Raw genomic sequence first — 25,048 nt, 5'->3', positions numbered from 1 at the left:
AAAGCCAGGCATGTGCCAGACCTCAGACGAGCGCCTGCCGCAGGAGAGGTTCGGCCGCGGCGTCCCTCTGGCCTCTCGGAGAGGGCAGGAGGGAGGTACGGCCCAGGCCTTGTCCGCACTAGACACTTGCACTCGGGACACGGCCGACCACTGAAACTGCACTCCTTGACTGGGGTTCGAAGCCAGGACCCACCGGCGCCGATGCTGCGGGCGTTCCGGGGCTGGAGCACCATGGGGGAAAGTGAGTCACCGGCAGCTAAGGCTTTTCCCCCGCCGCACCCCTCCCACTTGCCTCCTCTCTCCCTCCCTGCCAGCACTTCCGGGGTGCTGCGAACAGCTGATCACAGCGATCTAGCTCCGGGACGGATGGGGAGGCACAGGGGACAGGGCACGCTCAGCGGAGAAGGCAGGGAACAGGCAGGGCGGGGTGGGGGTACGCAAGGAGAGGATCGGGGCCTGGATCGGGGGTCGAGCCTCCCCGCCCCATCAAAATGGGATGTCAGTGCCTATCTCAGGACTTCTAGCTGCATAAGCAGGTGTCTCCAGCCTGCACATGTCCCCTCTGTAAGTGTGGAGGCCACAACAGACTCGTTAACCTCGCTCGGCCAATCTAGCTCTCTAGATGGAGGCCGTGCCTTCGGGAGGGCTACGCTGCGTCCGTAAGACAGCCAAGCAACGCGCCACGACGCGGCTCCGGAACGGGCTCAGAGCGCTTTGGAGGGGCGCTGGCCCCAGAGCAATTATGAACTCGCTCCCGGCTCTCGTCTTTGCCCTGGGGGCGCAAACTCGGCTCCGCCAGCCATGGGGCCAGCGTGCAAAGAGAACTCGGTGTCCACCTGGGCACCTGCTGGGCCTTGAGAGAGAGCAGCTGCTTGGGTGCTGAGCTCTTAAAACCGAAACAGGGGAGATGCCAGGGGCTGATTTCCTGGCTTGTGTTGAGGCACCTAGAGAGCCTGGTGAGAAACTGGCCTTGAGGGTCCGCGACGGCATTTCAAATCCAGCTCCAAACGCCTTCAAACGTCTGGCCCTGGAGCCCTGCCCCCCGTTATCATCCCCTTAGACTTCGACTCCCATGTCAACCATCTTCTCCCCCTGTAAGCTGATCAGCTGTTCCACTGCCCCCGGGAAGCAGCTTTGGGCATAACAGGTGCGACCGTCTGTCCCATGTGGTGCTCCTGGAGGTTCCCGAGGGCCCCAAATCAGCTGTTCGCAGCATTCCAGGAGCGCTGGGGGGACAGAGGAGGAATTGGTGGGCGAGAGGTGCAGGTGGGAGGGAGGCAGAGGGGAAGCCTGCTTGTTGGTAGCTGCGCCGCACCCACCAATTTTTCCCCGCGGGTGTTCCAGCCCCGGAAACCCACAGAGTCAGTAGGCCCTGTAGGATCCCTTTGCAAACCCGCCCGCTCTAAGTGCCTCTGTGTGGCCACTGGAGCCAAGGCGGCAAACCCTTGTAACGGGCTGGGTGAGTGCGCATGTGTGACGGCGAGTCGGGGGTCCCTCTGGTCCTGCACCCCCGTAGCAGCAAGAACAGGCCCCGCCAGCCAGTAGAACTGAGGGTTTATTGCTTTGCCAGGATACAGCCCAGCCTAGACGTGACGTGGCTACAGGAGTCTGGGCCAGGATGCCTCAGCCCCCTTGAGATGGGGCGCCTGAGCCCCTAGACTCCCAGCCCCCCTCCTTAGTCCGTCTCCTTCATGATTCCAGCCTTCCCCCAACACAACCTTCCTTTGTTCCATCCCTTCCCTTAACCGGTAGAACCGGTTCGGTCACTGTCAGGGGGGCCCTCCAGGCGCCCCCCCTCCCCCCCAGCTGGGCAGCACTCACAGACAGAGGCCAGTAGGGGTCGCCCACAGCCCAAGCACAGCAACCAGCAAGGTCCTGACGCTACATCCCAGCATATAACTGGGAAACCGGAACAGAGGGGGGAACAGAGGGGGCTGACGGAGCAGTGCGGGCAGGGGTACAAGAAAGAGGAAGCTGAGGGAGCTAACCCAAGGAGGAAAGCTAGTGGCTCTATTCAGATGTAAGTACAGGTTGAACCTCTCTAGTCGGCTCCCTCTGAACCAGAGAATCTGCCAAACCATGGAGGTCAATATCGTCTAGCAGCATCACCAACATGGCCACTGCTCGCCGGGCTCTGGGAAGGCATTGAGGGGTAGATTAGAGCTAAATAGCAGCGCAGAACTCAAAGAGCCAGGACTGGGGGCTGCAAACAAACTTTATCAGATTGTAGGAAACCTGGCCACAGTCCTTGCTAAGTGGGCCAGCGGCTGAACCAAATCCTGCCGGACCACGGATGTGGCCAGACCAGTGAGCGCCAGGCTAGAGAAACACAAAAAGAAAATAGAACTAAGTCCTTGGCACATCACTGGTACAAAGACAAACCCCTGCTGAAGAGATCTGGCGCTGCAGGGGTGTGTGTGTGACACAGACATGCACATATCTGTGTGTGTGTGTGTGTGTGTGTGTGTGTGTGTGTGTGTCACACACATGCACATTTCTACTGGCCCAAGCCTGTAATTATTGCTGACAGGCAAGCAAGCAGCAGCGCACTCATTTTTTCCCATCCCTCCGCTTGGCAAAGGACGGGCACGTGGCATCTGGCACCCGTGCTTGGATTAGCGATTGCTGATCTGCGGCGAGAGAGAATCGCAGCTGGTGGTCAATAGAACAAGGCTCTGGGTACGTCTCCACTGGAAATGCTACCATGCCACTTCCAAAAGAGATGGCAGCTAGGTCAGTGGAGGAATTCTTCCTTCGACCCAGCTCTGTCTATAACTGGGCTCAGGTCACCTTAAACTAGGTGTCTTGGGGTGTATGCTTTTCACAGTGACTTTGCTGGCTCAGTCTACCCTTGCAAGGTAGACCGATCCCAGATTGTTTCCAAAGGAACAAAGAGATTCAGGCATCCAAACTGCAGTGTCCTTTAGATCCCTTAGGAAAAGGCACAACCTAAATTACTTCCTGTTTTTCCCTTACCCATTCTTGAGATAAGTTCAGAAGAAAAGGTGCCCTCGGGCAGCCAGAAGACAAAGAGTGATCTGGGTTCCAGTCCCAGCTCTGTTAGGTCATCATATCACCGGCCTCAGTTTTCCCCATCTGTAAAATGGAGATACAAACTATTTCCTAACCTGACAGATGGTTGCAAGACTAAATGCATTAGGCTTTGTGAAGCAGGTAGGGATCCTGGGATGAAAGATGCAATATTAACATCAACGTAGCTCATCAGAATTGCTACCCCAGTCCCGTAATCCATCTGACTTAGTGTCTAGTCCCTGACTGTGGCCAATACAAGATGCTCCAAAAGCACAAGGAACCCCATGCTGCCTCTAACAGGAAATTGTATCCTGCACTTGCCCAGAGAGGAACTCTATCTCAGTGTTTCTCAACTAGTCGTGTGAGTACCCTGAAGGGTACTCGAGAGAAGTCTGGGGGGTACGTCAACACAATTGAAATGTGGAGAAAACTGAATTTTTGTTTTAAGTTTTACAGAGTTTTATATCTGTACTTTTTACACCCAAAAATGTCATAGTCCGCCGGACTATGATTAAGTTTTTTAAACAAATGTGTTGCAATGGTAGAGAAAAAAATTGTGTGTCTGAAAACTGTAGGTACTGGGGGTACTTACAATTTGTTTAAGGGTTCCTTTATAAAAAAAGGTTGAGAAACACTGCTCTATCTAATAATCTCACGTACAGTTACTGCCAAAGTCAATATCCCAAGTGTCTGTGGACAAGGCCAATTTAACGGTAAGTAATAGGAGGGAAGATAGATGGGTTTCTACAGGGTGCCCACTTTGCATTATTGGCCAGTTCTAATTTGCTGGCAACTTGCCACACACTGAAAGGCTCTTTCTGCCGAAGCCAGGAACTGCAGCCCCAGCTACAGCGAGCATGCAGATTCTAACCCCATGTCGGAAAAGGGGCAGGGTGGCTTAAAGGCACCGGGAGCAGGAGACAGCTCTGCTATCGCCTGGGCTGCCAGTTTGAAACCCAGCGCAGGACAGAAAGGGCCAAAAGTTGGTACCACCTCATGGCTGTTCGATGGCCCGTGTGAAATTCGCTGGTGCAGGGCCGGGCTTCTGGTTTATGGTTCCCTATTTGGAGGTGGGGGGAGGGAACGGAGGAGCGGGGTTCATGTGAGTTCCCAGCTGCCACCAGCCCTGGGATCCCACAAACGCAGCTGCCTTGGGGGTACCTAGCACCCCAAATGTAGGGAGGACTGGTCTGTCTGAAAATAGCTCCACAATTCACAGCCTGGGTGACTAGAATGGCAAACTCCAGGGCCTGGGGAAACGCAAAACATTTTCTAGACCATTGATGTGGATTGAGAGACCCTCAAGAGTTATGTACGGGGGAAAGATGGAGCAAAGTGCTCACGAGAGCTGGGAGAGTGGAGGGGGGTATTTCTAGCCTACTCGTGGCATTGCATCAACCGAAGTGCAGCTGTGATTGTATCGTTCCTTGGTGAATCTGGTACAACTCTGTGTGTGTGGACACTCTTAAATCAGATCAGTTAGATCAGCTTGCACAGGTAAATGTGCAGGTGCAAGTTAAGCAGAGTGTCCACACAGGGTTTTGGACCACTTTAAACTACATCGGTTTTTCAACCAATTTAAGTTAAATTAGCGCAATGACTGCACGAAGACAAACCCCAGGAGACACAGAAACTGGAAAGAGGAATCAGTAATACTACTGAGATGCCATCTTGATGCCTTTCCTAAGACTACAAGAAGTCCTGTGGCACCCAGGGGTGGATGAGAGTTTTGCGGGGTCCAGGGCACGGGGCCTATTGAAGCGTGGGACCCGGGCCAGCACAATTTCACGCATGCGCCACGGCCACAGCCAACAGGAAGTATATCCGTCCGATATCCGCTGCTGGTGGCACCTTATAGGTAGGGTTGCCACGTGGTTTCCACAAAAATACCAGACAGTTCTATTTTCTCATTTTGTTTCCCAAACAGAAAGCTCAAATACTGGACTGTCCGGTTCAAAACCGGACACCTGGCAACCCTATTTATAGGCTAGATTTATTGGAGCATAAGCTTTCGTGGGCAAAGATCCATTTCATCAGATGCATCTGACAAAGTGGGTCTTTGCCCACAAAAGCTTATGCTCCAATAAATTTGTTAGTCTATAAGGTGCCACAGGACTTCTTGTTGTTTTTGCAGATTCACACTATCATGGCTACCCGTCTGATACTTTCCGAAGACTGAGGCTCAAGGGTGTGTGTGGCTCAAGGGCGTGTGGGTGTCTGTCTGTCTCTCTCTCTCTCTCTCTCAACCACAAAAGTTTGAGCCCAAACCAGGGGGCCTGGTTCTAGAACATGCCTCCGAGAAGTAACTATTTTAAGCCAAGCGGGCTGAAAATTAAACTAGGCCGTTTCCCTTCACATTTTCAAATTGCAGGAACATTTTTCACTTCATGTGACATTTTTCATTCGTTCTGTCCCACCCCCGGAAAAGAGATGGGAGGAGGAAGGGAGATGGGAGTAGCAGGATGAAAGTTTTCAAATGAAAGAGGGAAAAAGTTGCATTTTGTTTGTAATTTTAGGGGAAAATACACCAACGCCTGCTCGAGGGAAAAGCGGGCCCTCTTCCTCTTCCTCTCCCTGCTTTGTACTAAAAAAGGAGAAAGGAAAATAGGAGAAAGGAAGGGGAAATGAAAAAAAAAACCGACAAAATTCATCCAAAAAACCCCACCCCACCGTGTGACTTTTTTTCATTTAAAAAGTGAAAATTTTCAACGGCAACTAATCTTCTACAAAAATGTTCATTTTGGTCAAAAAGTCATTCTTGTTAAAAGAAATGCTTCCATTGAACACTGAAAAACAGCTTTCGTTTTAAGTTACTAAGTCATGATTTGAGAAATATACCCCCATTTCCACCTTCCCCAAAGCCCCCACTTCCTTCCTAACAACAACAACAAAAAAGCTCTATTCAACTTAAAATTCCCCAGCCATTTCAAAGGAGACGATTCTCTCCTGTGAGACAGGAAATTCAGCCGCTGAAGGGAAAGGAGTGGTGTCAGGGAAGCCGTTGGATTTGTCTGAAAAGAAACCATGCTGCTGAATTTAGTTTGATGGCTACACACTTCAGCATTATGGAAGTACAACCTAAGCCCAGCTGGGCCCTTTAAGAACCAGGGGAATAGGGTTGCTGGGAAATGTAGTCCTTTCTGGTGGCCATATTGTAGTCCCAGGCTGGGGCAAGGCATGCTGGGAAATGAGGAGGTATATATACTCTAGATTTCCTCAGATGGAGAGAGAGTTGTAAGAAGATAGGACTTGAGGGTGGTGTTCACTGGAAGCAAAGGGAAAACAGAACATCTTGCTTTAAAAAAGCATAAATATTATGCAATTTTTTTAAAAAAAGCATCTGTGACAAGGACCTGATCCAATTTTCTGAGAAATGGTGGACAGGATTTATCTGGGGGTTGGATGAACTAAAATAAAGTGCCGGATCAGTGGTTTGTTTCCTTGATCACAAATTCCAGGGATGTGGGGGGTTTTGTCTGGCTTGTCACAAGCTCTCTATACATTCAGAGCTGCGACACCAATATTAACTACACTTTTCTTTGATGGCTGACGTTGGAAACTTGGCATTGAAAATCCTCATTGTGGATTACTGAATTGCTTAGTCTGAAGGGGAAAATAGCTAGTTATAAGTAGAACAGGGCAATTTTTTAAAAAAATGTCAAATTCTCTCCCCCCCTCCCCCCAAAAAAACAGGAAAAGACTTGGATAATTTTCAAGATTTTTTTTTCCGCCATATTTGGACCACTGCTAGTCTGAGCATGCTCAGTAGCCACCTACTGAAAAGTATTTGACTTTAAGGAAGCCTGACCCAGTCTACGATAGCACTACAAATTATTTTGGTCTGACCTGACCTAGAGGATCTGGCATAGGGATGTGAATGTTTAATCCGTATCTCTTACCCTTAATAATCGAGGCTTGCCAGTTAATGGGTGGACCGCCCTCCCCTCTGCCTATCTCTCCTCTAACCGGTTGACCAGTTGAACTATGTGTTTAACCAGTTAACCAATTAAATGGGAGTTTACGTCTCTAATCCGGCAGGGACAGGTTTTGCTGTGTTGAGACAATGAGTTTACTCATTTGTACAGCACCTAGGGCCAGGGCAGGCTGGCCTGCGACTGGGGTTCTTAGGAACCTCAGCTGCGTAATTAATTAATATTGCCACACATTTCAGGATTGGAACTTCGGTGCGTATGCCGGGCGACTGCTCCATTGCAGAACACTCTGCAAATCTGGCCTATATTAAATGTTTATCCTCTTCTTCTGGGACCATGCAGCCATCATGAGGCAAAGTGTGTACGGAGACTGGCATTTCCCTCCTAACATTGCCCATCCTTGTATTTGTGGCTTAGTCCCCACCTGTCCTAATTAGTGCAGACCAGCTCCTGTCGAGGTAGACACTGCACTAAACTAGCCTGAGCAGGGCTAAACGACACAGTTATTCACAAAGCCCCTTGTAGTCTCACTCAGGAGATAAACGGGCAGCAGAACCCACGATATAAAAGCAGTTTACAAAATCGACAGTATAACCGAGGCCCTAGAAAATCATTTCCATTCATCTCGCTGCGAAGAGGGAATTTTTTCCATCTTCCGCCCCCCTGCCTGTTCACATGCCCCGTAATTAGGTGAAAAAGAAAGGGCCCATCTCCACCGCCCCGGTCCTATCTGTGCCCTTCCCCCAAACCATCAGGAGGTTCCTGGGCAATTTGCCTCTGCCAAGAATCTCAGTAAAATGCCTTCCACTGTTCAGAGTTTATTCCAAGACCAGCTGGGGAAGCCCCCATGTGTTGGGCTGGAAAGAAAGCTGGAAAAGGGACAAATTCAGGGCATCCACAAAAGCAGGAGGCTACAGGGGCTGATTTTCAAAGGCACAAATAGGAGGGGTTAGACATGTCAAAAGCACCCACCTGACTTAGGAGCCTAAATCTGCCTTTCAAAAGGGACAGACACTTAGGAGCCTAAATCCCATAGGCATTCAATGAGATGTAGGCTCCTAAGTGACTTGGGCAGGCAGGGTATGATTTTCAAAAGTGCTTGGTACCCAGATTCTCCTTGCCCCTTTGAAAAATCTCCCCCATAATAAACTGAGAAGCTGCCCCATCCTTTGGGACTCTGTAAAAGGAGGCTAGACAAAGTCTGAGCAAACAGATCCCTGAGGAACCACTGGGCATTGCTCCCCGGAAGGAGGTGGGGGAAGGGGACGAACTCAATCAGCCTGCGAGGGCCTGAGCAGTCTGGCCCCAATCCAAAGCACAGCAAGCAAGTGCTTAGCGTGGAGCAAACGAACAGTCCAATTAAGTCAGTGGAACTACTCGTTGCTTCAACACGTGTTTGGCTGGCTGCAAACCAAACTGCAGCCGGCGTTAGCAAGCCCCGAGAAAAACTGCTCATTTCACTTCAGTTCCACCTACATTTAAGCCGCTCCAGCCGCACCACTGCAACAAAAGGTTCTTCCGTTGACCTAATGAGATCTGTGCCAGGGCTGAGGCTGGCTGAATTACAGCGCAGGGGTCAGGGAATTTCTCAGAGCTCTGAGCAAGCAAGGTAAGCCAGCCAGCCCACTTTGTAGGGTCGCCCCGTGTGGTCATCTAAGAGTAGCATGCAGTAATTGATCTTAAACTAGTAGGAATTGGTCTGCCAAGCCCTGATTTCCCAAAGTGAACTCCATGGATCCTGGGGTTCCACGAGAAAATATGAATGGCAATTGTGTGACCCTGCTATTTTGTTACTAATTCTCTGCTAGCCATCTTGGGGAAGAAAAAAGAATGGATAAGAATCACGCAAGAAATAAAAACAGAATTCCAAAACTGTGCCTCTTTATTTGGGTACCTATTGAATTAAAAACCACACTGTTTTAAGGGCTCTGCCCAATTTTCAGGACCCCGTAGGGGTTCCGCAGCCAAAAAAGTTTGGGAACCCTGGTCTAAGCTAACCTTCATTAAGTCACTTTTCAATCAAAATAAGAGTTTGCTCTGGATTTAATTAAATCAATTTAAAGTAACCCTTTCAAATAACTTTCTCGTGGAGGCAAGTCTTCAAATTTCTCATGGACACCATCACCAGGGAAGTGTCTAACAGAGTCTGTTTGGCTGAAAAGTCATTGATGTTTTCCATTCTTTCACCCTTATAAATATCCAGTTTCAAAGCGTGGACTGATAGACATTGGAAGGGTGCTACTGAAAAGTGAATGAGGGTTGACTAGCTATGATAAAAATCTATCACTGCTGATCATATTATCAATGAATATAACACATGGAGAGTTTTCTCTCTTCCATGTGCTCACCAACCAAAACTCTTTATTCTAAGGAGTTTCAGAAATATTTGCCAGCAATATTCAGTCTGTTAACAAAGCATACACGCCTCGCACAAGCCTGCATCCTTGCCTCTATACTTTGGAAGTGGTAGAGTTAAACAAGCAGCTAGAATTAAATCCGAAAAATGTTTTCCTAGCTGGAGTCCCAAAGAGACCTGGACACTTTTGAAAATAACATGAACACCCAGAATTAAAGCACGAATTAAACAAAAAAGTTTGGAGTTGATATAAACCCTCAAGCTTCAGGACATAATCCAGTCTCTAACAGATACAATTAGGAAGAAACTTTCCCTGATCAGATTGGCCCATAAAGACTTTCTGTATATCTATATCTACATCTACATCTCCCCCTCAAACAGCCGGTACTGCCACAGCAGCCAGGTCCCTGGATTAGATGAACCCCTGGTCTTAACTAACATGACAAATCTGACGCTTCTTGTCTGCTTTTTTATTTTACACTTGTTTAAACTTTGCATGTGGACTCTTTGGGGTTTTTTTTAATTGTATCAACAGTCATTTCTGAAAGACCCTCCCTGCTCGGTCACAATTTTCAAACCAAAAGCAGGTGGAGTGAGAGTTCAGAAGACTCCATGGTCCCTCTGACCCTCGTTGGTCCAGGGCCTGAGCTTACACATTACACGAAATGCTGCACTGAGCCTACACACTTCCATTTCTGCTGCTTCTCCTTCCACAAACTAGGAATTCCCCTTTATCTCAGTTCCAGGGTAAATTCCTCATAGCCAGAGATTGAAAGAACATTGACAAGATGGGGTAGAACTTCCAAACAGGTCTCAGGGTTGGGCTACACTAGATCATTAGGGCGGTACAACAATATTGCTCGGATTGTGGAAAATCCACCTCCATCCCTGTGCAGGCAATGCTAGGTTAGTGGAAGAATTTGAGCTAGCTACTGCCTCTCAGGGAGATTTAATACCTATGCCAGCAGGAGAAACCCTGCCATTAGCACAAGTAGTTGCCTACACTGAAGTACTGTGTTTTTTTAAGTGTAGACATACCCTGACTGAGTTAGAAGCTTCCATCTCATTTTCAAAAGTGACTTGAGTGTCTTGGTCACCAAATGTCTAGGTCACTTTTGAAAATGAGTCTGGACTCCCAAGTCACTTACCCCCTTTTGAAAATATCACTCCAGCTAAATAAGAAAAGAACTGATCAATGACTTTCTGGGTAGGTTTGGTTTGGTTTTTTGTGAGGTTTTAGGAACTCACGTGCAGTGACATTTCAGCTTTTCTGATCACTTTTAAACATCTTCAGTATCCCAGTTTGTCTGCCCTCCTTAGTGTAAAAGAAACACTCTGTAGAATCCCTTGGTAGTCACAAAAGAGTTTTATACGCATCATTTCTTCATCAACATTTGTTAACACTTTCTTGTTTGCAAAAGCAACATCTAATCTCTAAGAAACCCTCAAGTTGCCACAAAAGCTGGGTTTAGGGTTGTTTTTTTAAATCAATGGCATCATTAATAATGCAGACTGAAAACCTTCTACCCGCTGACATTGAGTAAGGTACCTTCCATTCATTAAGTCAGCAAAACCTGTACATTTCTACTAGAGTCAGATCCCTTTGCAGAAAGGGACTCTTTCTGTTTCTTCAGCCTGGAATTTCAAACACTGGACTAACTCAATCTTATTTTTCAACAGTCACTCCTGCTTTCTGAACTTTCCTAAGTCCTGGTGGCACACTCTGGAAAACATTAACATTTCTATCTCATGGGGGGGAGGGGAAGAAAGAAGGCGGATAGATGCCTTCTTGTGTGTCTAAATTTTTAAAGCTGAGACTTTTTTAGGGAGAAAAAATATTTATAGTTTAAAAATGGTGTGTGTCTAAAAGGCAAGAGGAGAATCAATCAACACCGGAGAAACTGATTAAGACCCAGCAACTACTACTGATGTTCTCTTAAGAACCCAATTTGCTCTTCTTCTGTAAGAAATACCATCAAATTCTAACAAAGGGCATCTACAGGTCTCCTATTTGGTTGGTTCAAAAGCTGAAGCTAGAAAGTTTGCAATTAAGATGCAACTTCTGGTAGACACTTGCCAGTCATAGTTCTGATTGAGAGATAACGGGGAATGTTAAGATTATCCTTTTATTTTCAATTATATTAAAAGTCTGCACATCTCCTGTGATTTAAACTGTAAACCTAAGTTTTCAAACTTACTTCAGAAAAACATTGAACTGACAAATTATTTCCATTCTTCATGGCTGGAAATCACCAACAGTGGTCATTTACAACAACTGTTGAGGTTGTAAACTAAGTATTAATAATCACTGTTTTAAATATACTAAGCCCAGAGAGAACCTAGTAAGATAGCCAAAGAGGAGATCTTAAATAAAAACTCAGACTATTAAAAAATTGCTCTGAACAAGAATACTGCTAACTTCTTTTGAAAGGCAGAGCCATTAAAAAGTTAACCTCTGATTTGAGGGAGGTGAATAACCTCAAGAGTGGATTATAAATTTAATTTGTCTCAGTATTCAAGAAAGTTTTCTTGAATTAAAAAAGCTACCTAAATTTTCTGTTAACTTTTTGTAGAACCAAGAAATCAGAAGTGAACAAAATGCAATTTTTGTCAACTAATACTTCAAAAGAAAATAGTGCCATTCACTGCTTACACACAGTTTTCAAATATTTCATTATGAACACACTAATAATGGGATCATGTGGGTACAAAATAGTATTTCTGCACAGGTATTAACTTGAAACAAAAACTGGAAAATAAAGGTAATGCAATCCCCCTCCAGCAAAGTTCTTAACATTTGACACAGCAATGCAGCAGACAACTAAATATCTGCTTATAATTAATCATTTTTCTCCTTCTGTTTGGGGGGGGGGGGGGACACAAACTTTTCTAACTGTCTCTGTTCGTCACAAGTTGCCTTTGCTTAAAAATAACCTGTGCAAATCCTTTCAGTTTGTAAGTGTATTGGCTGTTATCAGCCATATTCACTATTTCCCCCCAATTACTAAGTTTCATTCTCTCTGGGCTACTCACTTCCACATTCCTCATATTTGGAATGTTTGCTTGATGGATTCACTTCTTTCATTCTTTCTTTCTCTCCCTCCCTCCCCCTTCATTCATTCATTTTTTTTTAAATCTATCCACTTAAGTCCTTTCAGTTTCAGACAGATACACTCCCCTAAAACATTTCTTAATCTTATGGGGGCTTGGGTAAAAACTTGTTTGTTGAAGGGATCATTTCTTTAATAAGCATTTCAACACACACACTCAATTTTTTAGAGTTTTTTTAAACCATCATTCTTAATTTTGCCAACTTCTTCTCAGTCAAGTCACAGAATAGCAATAAGAGAAACTTGAACCACAACAAACTTAATAAAAGTTTCATTTTCAAAATATTATCTCCAAACAATTACACTGTGTATTTAGCATTTGAGAGTTTTCTTTCTTTCTAACCTAATCTTTTAAAAGTACTTATTTAAAATGCTTTCCCATCAGCATTAATATATTTTATAGTTGAAATGTTGCTTGGAGAAACACTGTAATACCCATTCACAAAATTGCTCTTAATAAATTAGTGTTTGTGTTGTATTTCTGCCTCCGAAATGTATCCCAACAATTCTCTTGTGTACTATTAGTTGATTCTGCATATTTTAATTCATATTTATATTAGAAGTGGGGAGACTAGAAAAAACATTTTAAAGAAAGGAAACAATCATGAAAGATGCATTCACTGAATGAAATTTAATCAAATGTATTCATTACCAAAAAACATCCTTCAGTATTATTGAGCATTATTATGTTTAGTTTCTAATCAAACATATCCAATCCATAAGTCAACTTTTATTTTTAAAATTCTAAGAAAGGTGAATGAGTGAATGTAATTTATTTTTTTAAACCTTGTCAGGTTTTATTTAATTTTATTTTTAGAAATCATAGTAAAAACATCTGATTGAGTAATTGCCTATCCCACTTAGCCAACTAATTCCTGTTCTATACCTCCTTATACTGGAAAATCCAAACTCAAAACAACCAGAAGAACAAACTCAGAAACACAGCCTGTAACATAGTATCACTCTATTTAAAAGGAGAAAAAAATACAGTACACCATCTAGCAAAGATTATGTTTAACAACTTTCAAGTTTACTACCATTTTTAGAACAAAACAAATACAAGTCTACTTTAGGAAACTGAGACAAAGTTACTTTATGAAACCATAGTTAAGTGATAGAAGAATGTATCTAAATTGAACACCACCCCAATCTTGTACTAATAAAAGTTACTTGAAGTTAAGCACTTTTAAAGAGAAAGTCAACATTAAAAAATGGCTTCTGTAGCTTTAAATAAAGCAAATGATGTGTGTATTTATATATGTGTGTGTGTATAAAACCACCACATTAGGGCATATAGGATCTGTATGTAATTAATTTTATTTCTCTTGTTTCTCACTAAAATTGGCTAACTAACCTTAGGTCTGATTCCTCTTACTATAAACTTTAAACCACAATTTGTTTGAATTACACTGTCAGGAAGTGTTTACATTTAAGAATTGCTGCTCTTTGACATTATTAATAAAGTCTGAAAAGGGTTAGGAGAAAGTGAACTAAGCTTGAAATCTACCATGTTCTGTGCAACCCATTGAGTAGAGTTGCACTTTGATACTGTTAATAAAGTCTGAAAAGGATTGGGAGAAAGTGAACTAAGGAATATCCTGAAGTCTTCTGTGTTCTACACAACCTATTGATTTTCTAGCAGTGCTAAGAAAAAAATCAGACTTTTTTTTCGATTTTATAATGTTACCTTTCATCCTGTAATTGCCTTTCCAATAACATTTCATTCCATTGAAATTTACACCACAACTAAGTCTTTGGAACGTTGTAGGTAAAAAAGCAATATTGATCACCTAGGCATGAATTGGAGGGATTCCTGCTAAAATGCTTTATATTAAAATTATGAGATCGGTTTTGGGGTTTGAGCTATACCTACTGGATCTGACTAAACACTTTGCTTTCAGCCCTGCAGCCTCTGGAATTCAATGAACACACTGGTGTGTAATTTTAAAAAGCCAACAAATGGGGGGGAGGGGGAGAGCAAGAATTAAGGCCTACCCCTTTGCTCACAAAACAGACTAGACTAGAGTCTTCGGGTATGTTTTTTTCTGTCATAAAACATTATTTTAGTTTTTTCAAGAGCCACCTTCCTTCTGCTCTGTTGTTGAAGTAACTGCCTAGTCACGTGGACCAGACATATTACAGATTCTGTTAGAATTCAGCATGGCCTATTTGGATTTGGGGACCACTGGCCTGCTTCCTGGGGGTAGGGAAAATTCAGCCTTTCTAGAAAACATTTCTTCTTCTTTTTTTTTTTTTAAATGTGGCATCTCCCCTAAGTTGCAAAATATCTGCTGGGTCACCAGAATAAACTGTTAGCTCAACGTGCGAGCAACCAACGACAAAAGGCCAAGAGCATGGAGAAGTCTGTGGGCTTCTGAAAAAAAAAATCTACTGGAAGAAATTATACTTGACACTTTTTCCATGTTTAAAGGCGAGAGAAAGGAAATTGAAGATTTCTCCCTGTGCTGTAATTATTATCTTTGAGAAACTGGGCTATTTTCCTCAGTTCAATTCCTTTAAACTACACCTTGGCCCAAAATGAGAAAATAAGCCCTCCTTCCCATTTAGAAAAATAAAACAATTTCTTTTTAAATATTCAAAATTTTAAATTAAAAAAAAGGATTTTGGAGTGAACAAAAGAGCAGTGAACTGCACAGTATCTTTAGCAAGATCTCAGCAATTCACCCTCTTGGCCCACACCTACTTTTTTTCCTTTTTTGTTTGTGTGTGTGTGTAAACTTACTTCCAAATTAATTTAGACAAAGATGACATGTAAAGGTGGATCACCAGAACGGATTCATGCCTAGCTTTGGGCAGAGATAATTGTTTCTTCAATTTAATTTCACATTCACCTAATTGTGAGGATAAACCTCTCCCCCAGCTCCCAGTAAGTTAGCTGTATCTTTGCAACGAGAAAAAAAATAAGAGGAATTAAATCATTGTATTACCTTTGCTTTTTAGGCACTGAATGTTCAATTTCTAGCTGTTTTCCATGCAGTTCCACTTTCCCTAAAAACAAAATGTGTCTTTTTTAAAATCTAAGTAGGGTGGGATGCAGAAAGCTTTGGGCCTCATTCTTGCCCATGGCTCTTTTTTAATGCCAGTGGCCTACACAGACCAACTGCATTTTCTGATTCCTCTGCGAGGGCACTTTGTGAAATACAAAACTGGTTTCAAGCTGGGGGGGAAGGCATGAAGGATAGGGGCTTGTGGGGAGGGAAATGTGGGCTAGGGCTCTTGGATTCCTTCGCTCCCCCGGGCTGTGTTTGGACCAGGGAAGTCTCTGCTTCAGCAAAAGGGAAGAATTAAATGGGCAGCTCGAGTCTTTGCTGCTGCTTTTGTGTGGGAAGCTCTCTGGGGCAGAATTGTGTCACACAAGAGAAAAAAAAATGTCCCTCCCTGGAACGAAGGGGTTTCGCCCTGAAACCACGGGGAGAGCCGCCCTGCCCCTGGTTTTCATCTGGGGGGCACAGGAGGGTTTGGATTGGGGCGCGCCTGGCATCCTCAGAAACGTGTTTGCTTCCCTCCTAGTTTCTCTCGGGGAGAACAGCATGGCGACCTCCGCGCTACCCACAGCCCACATGCCCCCAGCAAGCCCCAGCTTCGAATCAAAATGGCTCAGTCCAACGCCCCCCTCCCCCACCCCGCTGCAGACGGGACCCCCACCCCGATCGCGACCCCCCACGCCTTGCGGGGAGCCATGCTGGGGGGCGGGGGCTGGCTGCTGGGAAGCCCCGAAGGGCCCAGTGCTGCTGGAGGGAAGCGAGGGGCTGGATTCAGGGGGCCCCCCGCCCGGTTGTGGGGGGCTCTGGCTGCAGGGGGGAGGAAGAGAGGCTCCCTGATTGAACGCAGGGGAGAGACTCGGTCCGGCCCAGCTCTTTGGGGGGCAGGGAGGGTGAATCGGGGATTTCAGGTCCCCACTAGGGACTTGGCTGGGGAATCCCGGGTGCTGGCCCCGCGTGGCCTTCGCGGCCCCCACGCGACTCGCTGCGGGGGGGGGGCAGCTTTGTTATTTGGGCTGTTGGGAGGCCCCGAGAGACGCCAGAGGATCCGGCCCACTCGCGAAATGGGAGGGCCATGCCTGAGTTGCGTGTCCACCAAGGCGATGGACGGGGGTGGGGGGCAGGAGAAAGCAGGGAAGGGGGGGACTAGAAGAGCAGCCCCCCCTTTCCTGAGTGGGGCTATTTCTGCGGGGCGGGGGAGGCTAAAAGAGATGTGGTGCCGCACCAGGAGGAAAGGGGGGGGGGGGGGGAGAAAAGCTGCTTACCAGAAAAAGTTTCGATGGCTTTCATGGCCCATTGGTCATCGGGGCAATCCACAAAGGCATAGCCCGATTTCACCAGAAACTGGCCACTGAAGGAGATCTTGTGCTCATTGAAGACTTTCTCCAAATCGGCTGGAGTCACGTTTTCGTTTAGGTTCCCAATGTACAGCTTGTTCATGGTTGAGCCCCAGCGATGTGGCTGGTAGGTGGGTGGGTGTGAAGAGGGGAAGGGGGAGGGAGGGCTCTGAGGGCTGGGGAGGGGGGGGACCAACTTTTCTTTGCGGATTCTTGGTGGGGGGCGGGTTTGGCACGTCCACCCCCCGCCCTTTTTTTTTTCCAAAAAAGGGGGAAAGTTCCCAGTTCAAACTGGAGCCCAAGAGCTGGGAAGGCGAGTTGGTTTCCAGGGGGGGGTCCTCTAGGGAGGGGCCGGGGGAGGTGGGATGCCTCGTGCTTACAATGGGGGCAGGGGGTGGGTTCAACTGGTATGGCGGGCTGGGGAAAAGTGCGGCGGCTGGTTCCTTCCAGCCTCCAACTCCTGCGAGTCGCGCTCGGAGCCCGCCTCTAAATAAAATCGACCTGGAAAAATGAGTGAAAATGTTTGCAAGAGGAAGCCACGTGGTGGGGACCAAGGCCCGGCCCCTGGAGTGGGAGGGGCATGCGGGCTGGGCAGGCCCTGGGTGGTGAGAACAAAATTTACTATTTTATTTACTATTTCCCAAGGTAGGCTTTAGAGTGGGGGGGGGGGCACCCCCCCCACTTCATCTCCGTCTCCTCGCCCCCCTCAGTCTTCTCTCAACATCACCCCCCCCCACACACACAGCTGCCCCTTTCCCCTCCCCTCCCCCCATGGCTTCCAAGGGCTTGAATGGGATTTGCCCGGTGTAAACTTCTTAATCAAAGGGGAAACGTGGAGTCCCGGGCTTTCCGTGGGCATGGTAACCCACCTCCCGGGATCAGTGGGGGGCCCTAAACACCACTCGATAAGAAGAGATTCTTTGGGAGGGACAGGAAGATGTAACCCTGCCCCCCCCCTTCTGTTGGAGGAGCACTGAGAAGGGAGGAGAACTGAAGCCACAAAAGGAGGAATGGGGGGAGGGGGCTGGGAGAAATTCTCCAGGAACTAGGTTGAGGCAGGGGGGCAGATCACGTTGCCGCGACTGAGAAGGGTGAATGAAATCCTTGCTTCTCGCTTCCCCGCCCCCCGTTGGTTTTCGCAGGGTGCGGGCGTTGAGAACCGGAGGGGGAGGAGGGAGTAAGGGACAGAAGTGCACATGGTCTTCCCCTACCTCTCCCCTCCAAAAGGGCGCATGTTTGGATCTGCCAAGAAGCCAGAGTGTAGACCCCACCCAAAATCCTAACCACATGGGGGGGGAGGGGCCGGGAATTGCTGAGCATGAAGGGGATTCCCGCGCCCCCAAATCCTGGCCACATGGGGGGAGGGGCTGGGAATTGCTTAGCATGAAGGGGGTGTCCCCCTGCGTCCCACAATCCTGGCCACATGGGGGGAGGGGCTGGGAATTGCTTAGGATGAAGGGGGTGTCCCCCTGTGCCCCACAATCCTGGCCACATGGGGGGTAGGGCTGGGAATTGCTTAGCATGAAGGGGATTCCCGCGCCCCCAAATCCTGGCCACATGGGGGGAGGGGCTGGGAATTGCTTAGCATGAAGCCCCCCCCCCCCCCCACCTTCCCTGCTTGTCCTCGTCTCTGCCTTTCTTCTCCGGACCCTTTCATTTTGGGAGCCGTGGAGACTAGCAACAGCGGCGCCCCCCGCCCCCTTTAAATCAAAGTGGGGGGACTAGACTCCAGGTGGCGTCCCTGCGCTCCCCGGCCGCGGAGGTTCGATTTCATGAATGGGAGCCCGGCGCGTCGTAGTAGCGATCGCCAGGAAAACAACAACAACCCCCCCCCTCGTGGGAGGGGCGCTCCCTTCATTGTCGGGGGGGGGATGAAAGAGCCGCTGCGGGCTGAGCGGGGTGGGTCCCTCGGCTCCTACAATCGCCTGGTGGGAGGCCAGTAAAACCCCGGGAGAGGAAGGAAGGAAGGAGGGTGGGAAGCAGGCGGCGAAATAATTTACAGCCCCGTCCCCGCTTCCCACGGCGGAGGCGCTGCCCGGGGAGAGGCGCCGGTTCTTCCCAGGCAGGGCAGCTCCCTCCCACGCCGCACCCCCCCCCCCAGGGGGAGGGGAGGAGGCCGGGGACTTGTGCGCAAAATCTGCCCGCCACCGAGCGCTTCCTTCGGAGAACCGCTCCCAGCAGCGCGTGGCCCTTTGGAAAAGTGTCTGCACCAGCAACTCCGCCCTGGCCACATGCTCGCGGAGTGTGTGTGTGTTGGTTTGAAATGCTCCACGAACTGCTGCGGGACCCGCAAAGGCGGCGGCGGCGGCGGCTTGGTCTTCGCAGTTAGCTGGACTTTAAACACAACCCCCTCCCCTCCCCCACCCCAAAATATCCCCTGTTGGAAACAGACCGCGCCACCAGCGCATGATGTGTAAACTCCCAGCGAGAGTGCAGAGAAGGCTCTGCCCTTGCGTTGAATTAAACCAGATCCTCACCCCATTTACCGACACGTGTTTTCTTTCCTATCGGGGGGAAGGAGCTACAATGGACTTCATTATGTTAAGGGTGGGTTTCAAAAGCACGTTGGTAAGGTAGATGGACATTTCAGTTATTTTAACCCATCAAGTAAAACTCATCTGGAAAATCCTTGTGTAAGGATTGTTGTCTGAATTAGATCTATTGCCTCTGCCTTGATACTCAGAAACTTTGGTACAAACAATACATTACATCTCCTTTTCTTTTGGTAACCATTTCTTATAACTGCTCACTGGGTTTGGGGTTTTGGGGTTATTGTTTTTTTCTGTTGTTGAGGATGGTGGGTTTTTATGGACACACATTGGATGATACATGCCCTACTATAATATATGCTGCTTAATTTGATTATTTTCAATCTATTTCCATCTTGAAATTATTTGATTTGTGTTTAAAATAGGATTTATATAGTATAGATTTGAATGCAAAGCAGCAGCAGCAAAACGAAGTTGGTAGTAAACAAACTTTCAATCACTCCAAGATACAGTAATCTATTGCATGTAATTTATTCCTATTTCCAACAAAATGTGTGAATTATATGTCACAAATATCTAGTAGCATCATAAAAATCATTTGTAAATTACTTTTTGTCTTAGAATCTTAAAAAAACAACAGCAATATTTCACCTTCTTCACTGCAGCTAAACCAAAAATGCTGAGATCCCTTCTTTAAAAATGTGCATACTGCTTTTTAAAAAAATGAACCTAACTAAAATCATCAGAGAACTCTTTACAAGGGAATTGCTGTGGCCATATGCTTATTATGAAAACATTTAGATTGTTGTTTAAGCTTGACATGTACAGGTGAAAAGAGCAGAGCAGTGAAATTTGCAAAGAAACTTACCAGCATAGAGAAAGTGTCCTTCAAATCTTCTTTGCAACATATCTGAAAACCTTGCTGCAACCTCATATTGAAATGTGAATGAGATAAATGTCAAATAAATGAATGGTTCTGACCATTACTTGGTTCAAAGATCTTTTTCAAAACATGACCAAAATACTTTTGTCATAGTTTATTACTGTCCAGAGGACCAACCCCATATAACATTATTCTTTAAAATAACGAAATCAAGGAAGCCTCTCTTAAAAAGAATCCAAACAAAGAGGGAAGTCTTTAATTGAGATCTGAAATAAGAAATAATATCAGTCAAATGATTTTCCCTTGGTGGAGCATTCCAGATGCAAGGTATTTAGGGAATGCAAACAGACCAGGAGGCTAAATCATTGATCTACTTGAGGAAAATAGGTTTTCATTCATTCACTTCAAGGAGGAGACTGTCATACAATGTTAAACTTCCATGTTTTAGCTGATTGTGGGAGAAACTGTTTCACAAAAAGTATCATCTACTAAGAGAAACACAATTCCTTGTGGAAATTTAATTGTTCCTACTAATTGCACCAAAAACCCAGGAAGGAAGGCTTTGAGAAATGAATGTTGTAAGCAACAGTTTTCAAGCAGTTTAGGAATTCTGACAGGTTTCTAAGCATGTAGCTTTTCTCCAATATTTCCCCAAACAAGGTTGTGTATATTTTTAAAGTCACTTCAGATTTGTATAGGCTTGAGGCATTGGTCAGAGTGGAAGTTTCTCAGCTTAAAGTTTCTGATGTTATAAATTTTAATAATGTATCATTGGCATCTTGTTTTCTTTTTATTCTTCCCCTTTCACTTGTGCAAAAAAAAAAAAATACCCTTACTGAGTTTTAAAAGTATAGCAATTTTTTCCCTTAGATTTTAGGAAAGTTTCCTGGCATCAAGTCTTGCAAGTGTTTGGGGAGGGTGGAGGAGATGTGCACCCCAATGTGGGATTACTATGAAAAGATGCATGTAAAGTCTATTATTTTCTGCTTCAGATTAACACTGATACATTATCTGTGTTGGAAATCTCTTTGGTACATTAGTAACAAACAAGAACAGGTTAAACATGGATAGTCCTCTACAAATTCTCATTTGAACCTCCTATGAATTTATTTCTCTAACTGCTTGCACAGTTAAAAAGCTTGTTTATACAACATTACATTTTAGATTAAGAAAAACAACCACCCTAGAACTTTGAAAAGTCTCAGTTAGCATCAGTTTGAAAGAGTTTCATCACTAGGGCCAAATAAACACATGTGGAGAGCTTTACATAAAATACACAGTATATAAAGCACAAGAGTAGTAATGGTTTTAATTTTTAATTTGATTACAATTAAACAGTTCAATTATAAATCAACTCTTTGGATGGATCTGAATATAAAGCAAGAGCTTGTAGAATATATAAGTGAAAACTCAAGACAAAAGAAGTAAGGACCATTATAACTGGAGAATTTCATTTTACTGTAAGTGGAGTCACAATTTAACAATATTTTGATAAGTTTGTGTTGTATGGAAAATATCCATGAGTGGAAAAAGAAGCTCTCCTCTCAGAAGTTTTGGTTGCTGAAAGCTAATTCTGAGAGATTTGTTTGAAATCCAAACTCATTATTAAATTAGCAGTTTGCATTTACACCAGATGAAGGTCTGAATTAGCCTAGTAATATCCTCTGAGTCTCTAAACATTTTTAATTAAAATCTGCTAATTTAAGTAATTTTTTGGTCAAAGCACAGAGATAAAAGAGGATCAGCAATTCAGGACAAAAGATCAGAAATATACTTTCCTTTTGGGAAAGGACACTTAAATCAGGAATATATGTGAGAATTTCAACATGGAAACAAGTCTGCATCAAAGAGATCTAGTGTTTAAGATGAAAAAAGTTACAGCTGCATCTTCCCTGGGGATCTGAACATTTTATAAACTTGTAAGTGCTTCAGTCAAACACAAAGCAAAACCCTGAAAGGGACTTAGGTTTAAAAACCAAATCACATCTGAAAAAAAAATACCTTGCCTGGGTTCCTAACACCAACTTGAATTGCTAAAACATAAAGAGGGAGGTGTTAGGTTTTTTTTTAAATCTGTGTTTCTCTTCCTAACTGTTTACAGTTTTTGCATGTGATTCAGCCTGCACTGGTCAGTTTCAGGTGTGTTTCTGGTCAGTTTCAGTTTTTGATTCTCTAGGACTAAAACAATGTGAGCCTCTGTTTGGATTTACAAACTTGCAAAGAAAGGTTGTAATTCAAACAGAACAAAATGCCTTTTTTTCATTTCACATGTATCAGAAACATGCTTTGGTTCAGTTTTAGTTTGGCAAGCCCCTTCTTTCTTGTCTTTAGTAGAAAACTATACAGTTGAAGTCTGTATTTCAAGAGCTACTAGGAAAAGATACCATATTTCCTAACATTTCTGCCCATATTAATAGGTTACTATTTTTTTTACAGCAGAATGTTCTAACCTATCAGTTATGGGCTCTCTCACAGCTCCTTCTTCCCCTCCCCCCTCCAACAGCTGTGAAAAATTCTATTGGTAGTTCTAGGGGCTTCTCCCTCACCCATGACTTGAATGAGTGGTGAAAAGATTGGGGTTTGAGACAGTGAATAAGCAACATTTCCACAGCTTGCAAAGCATTTAGGAGGATGAATTCTGCCCCTGCTGATCTCCCTGTGGCCTTACCTCCAGGAGGAGGGGATCTCTTGAAACCTCCAACCCCTGCCATGGGTTGCACAACACAAAATAAATGTTGTTCTCCAGAGTGTATCTATAAGCTCCCATGAAAATACGCTTTTTAAAAGGGAAATATCTGATCTGTGAGATCAGGTTCCCACCTCACTCATTCAGAAGCTAATGCCTCTATTCCAGATTTACGCTCCTAAACGAATTCAGAACAAGGCCCTGTATTTTGAAGTAATAATTCAAATCCTCTACTCAAGGGAGCAGTCTCTAGCATCACATCATATCCCCCCCCCTTACCTTTGTAAACTCTCAGTAACATTGGGAAATTAGTTGCTCACTGCCTCACGCCGTTTGATTTTTGTTTAAAGATAATTAATCATGCATACGATTATTACCTCTCACAGAATGGGACCCTTGTGCTCTGGTTCATATTGTGAATCACTTAATAAATTATATACGTCTTATGGACCAGCCCTACATCTGTTCTGGGGCAACAATATTTGCCCAAAGGAAAAGACAGTAAGGATGTGAGATTGGACAAACCTCACTTTACTGCAACAGCTGCTTGCTCCCAACTCCTTCCTGGTGTAGCTGCGCTGTTAATTTCCTCGCCCCTGCCATGTACACACTGGATCCAGACTGATTCTTTTCTCTTGTTACCTGAAGCTCCCACCAATCGAATCTCTCCTGCTCAGTTAGCTTTTTCATTCTAATTAGGTCTTCACTGCAAGAAATAGAAAGAAAATAATAAACATCTAAATGGAGAGAAGTCATAGGTAGTTTTTGCCTTGATGACCCTAATCCAGGTGAACCCTATGCCACCTCCTGGAGGATACGTCATCTAGACACATTGAGAAACTCCTCTGACGAAGTGGGTTTTGCCCAGGAAAGCTCAGGAGGCTCTGTTAGTCTCTAAGGTGCCACAGGACTATTCGTTTTTGAGATAAAAATGACAGGTTGTGTCTCCACTTTGATGTTTATATTTAGACCTAGGATTGAAGACTGAAAGAATTGGGCTTGTTTGGTTTAGAAAGGAGAAGACAGAGAAGGGACATGATAGAGCTTTCAAGTATCTAAACAGGTGTTACAAGGAGGAGGGAGAAAAATTGTTCTCCTTGGCCTCTGAGGACAAGACAAGAAGAAACGGGCTTAAACTGCAGCAAGGGAGGTTGAGGCTGGACATTAGGAAAAATTTCCTAACTGTCAGGGTGGTGAGACACTGGAATAAATTGCCCAGGGAGGTTGTGGAATCTCCATCACTGGAGATATTTAAGAGAAGGTTGGATAGATATCTATCAGGGATGATCTAGACAGTGCTTGGTCCTGCCGTGAGGGCAGGGGACTGGACTCAATAACCCCTCGGGATCCCTTCTAGTTGTAGGGTTCTATGATTAAGGCAGCTGGCTTGAAGTAAAAACATGTCTTATTTTCCCCCTTTGCCGTGAAGACATGACTTTGATTTTTCATTTTTTCTTTGCATCCCTCTAAAGCCCCTGGATTAGGGCCCAGCTGTGCCAAGCGATTGTACAAACCCCGAACAAAGAGGTGCCCCCTGCCCCAGAGAGCCTGCAATCTTAGAGGTGGGGCCGGACAAAAAGATGGAGGGAGGACGAGGAAGCCTTTGTCTTTGTGGGTGTCGTCCTCTGGCTTTTTAGATTTGTCCAGGTAGCTTGGCTGTGGTTGGATTTTCAGCAATGAAGGAATCTGGAGCCGCTAGGCAGGTGAGTCTAGTTCAGGGGTGGGCAATGACAGAGCAGCGGTTTGCCAGGATGAGCCCCTGGCAGGCTACCACCGCTCTATCTCCCTGCACAGTCACACGAATTGGCAACTGCAGCTCCTATTGGCCATGGATCCCCTTTCCTGGCCAATGGTAGTGGCAGGAAGAGCCACGGAGTGGGACACCGCTTCCTGTAGCTCCCATTGGCCGGGAGCGGCGATCCGCAGCCAATAGGAGCTGCGATCACTAGTACCTGGCTGTGGCCATGCAGGTAAATATAGTGGTGGGAGCTAACCCTGGCGGGCCAGAGCCAGCCTGCGGGCCGGTATTTGCCCACCCGTTACAGCTGGTCACGGACGACCTCTGTGGGTTCTAAAGCGTATTTGCAACTAGCGGGAATGTCGTTGCTTAAAGACATATGGGGTGTTTCACCTCCCAGGAACACTGCTCCCTTGAGCCTCCCCGAGCCCAGCCCCCCGGGGCAGGAAGGCAGCTGTCGCTCTAGCACAGAGGGTGACACA

General features: G+C 45.7%; 1 protein-coding gene across 2 annotated transcripts in view; it reads right to left on the bottom strand.

Annotated features, from left to right (window-relative positions):
• The window catches only part of IGF2BP1 (insulin like growth factor 2 mRNA binding protein 1), a 58,532-nt gene extending 41,244 nt beyond the window's left edge, over positions 1-17,288 (bottom strand). Inside the window, exons 1-2 of one of the 2 annotated variants that reach the window (XM_075911557.1) lie at positions 16,699-17,288; positions 15,380-15,440 (exon numbers count right to left, since the gene is read on the bottom strand). In XM_075911557.1, coding sequence (XP_075767672.1) covers positions 15,380-15,440; positions 16,699-16,873 — 236 coding nt within the window. In that variant the 5' untranslated portion in view covers positions 16,874-17,288. The remainder of the gene's footprint in view (positions 1-15,379; positions 15,441-16,698) is intronic. The other variant, XM_075911556.1, reaches the window with a different exon arrangement.
• Between the last annotated feature and the right edge of the window lie 7,760 nt (positions 17,289-25,048).

This window comes from Pelodiscus sinensis, chromosome 29 (assembly GCF_049634645.1).
Source record: "Pelodiscus sinensis isolate JC-2024 chromosome 29, ASM4963464v1, whole genome shotgun sequence".
Taxonomy (NCBI): domain Eukaryota; kingdom Metazoa; phylum Chordata; order Testudines; family Trionychidae; genus Pelodiscus; species Pelodiscus sinensis.
This window is presented reverse-complemented; position numbering and strand designations above follow the sequence as displayed.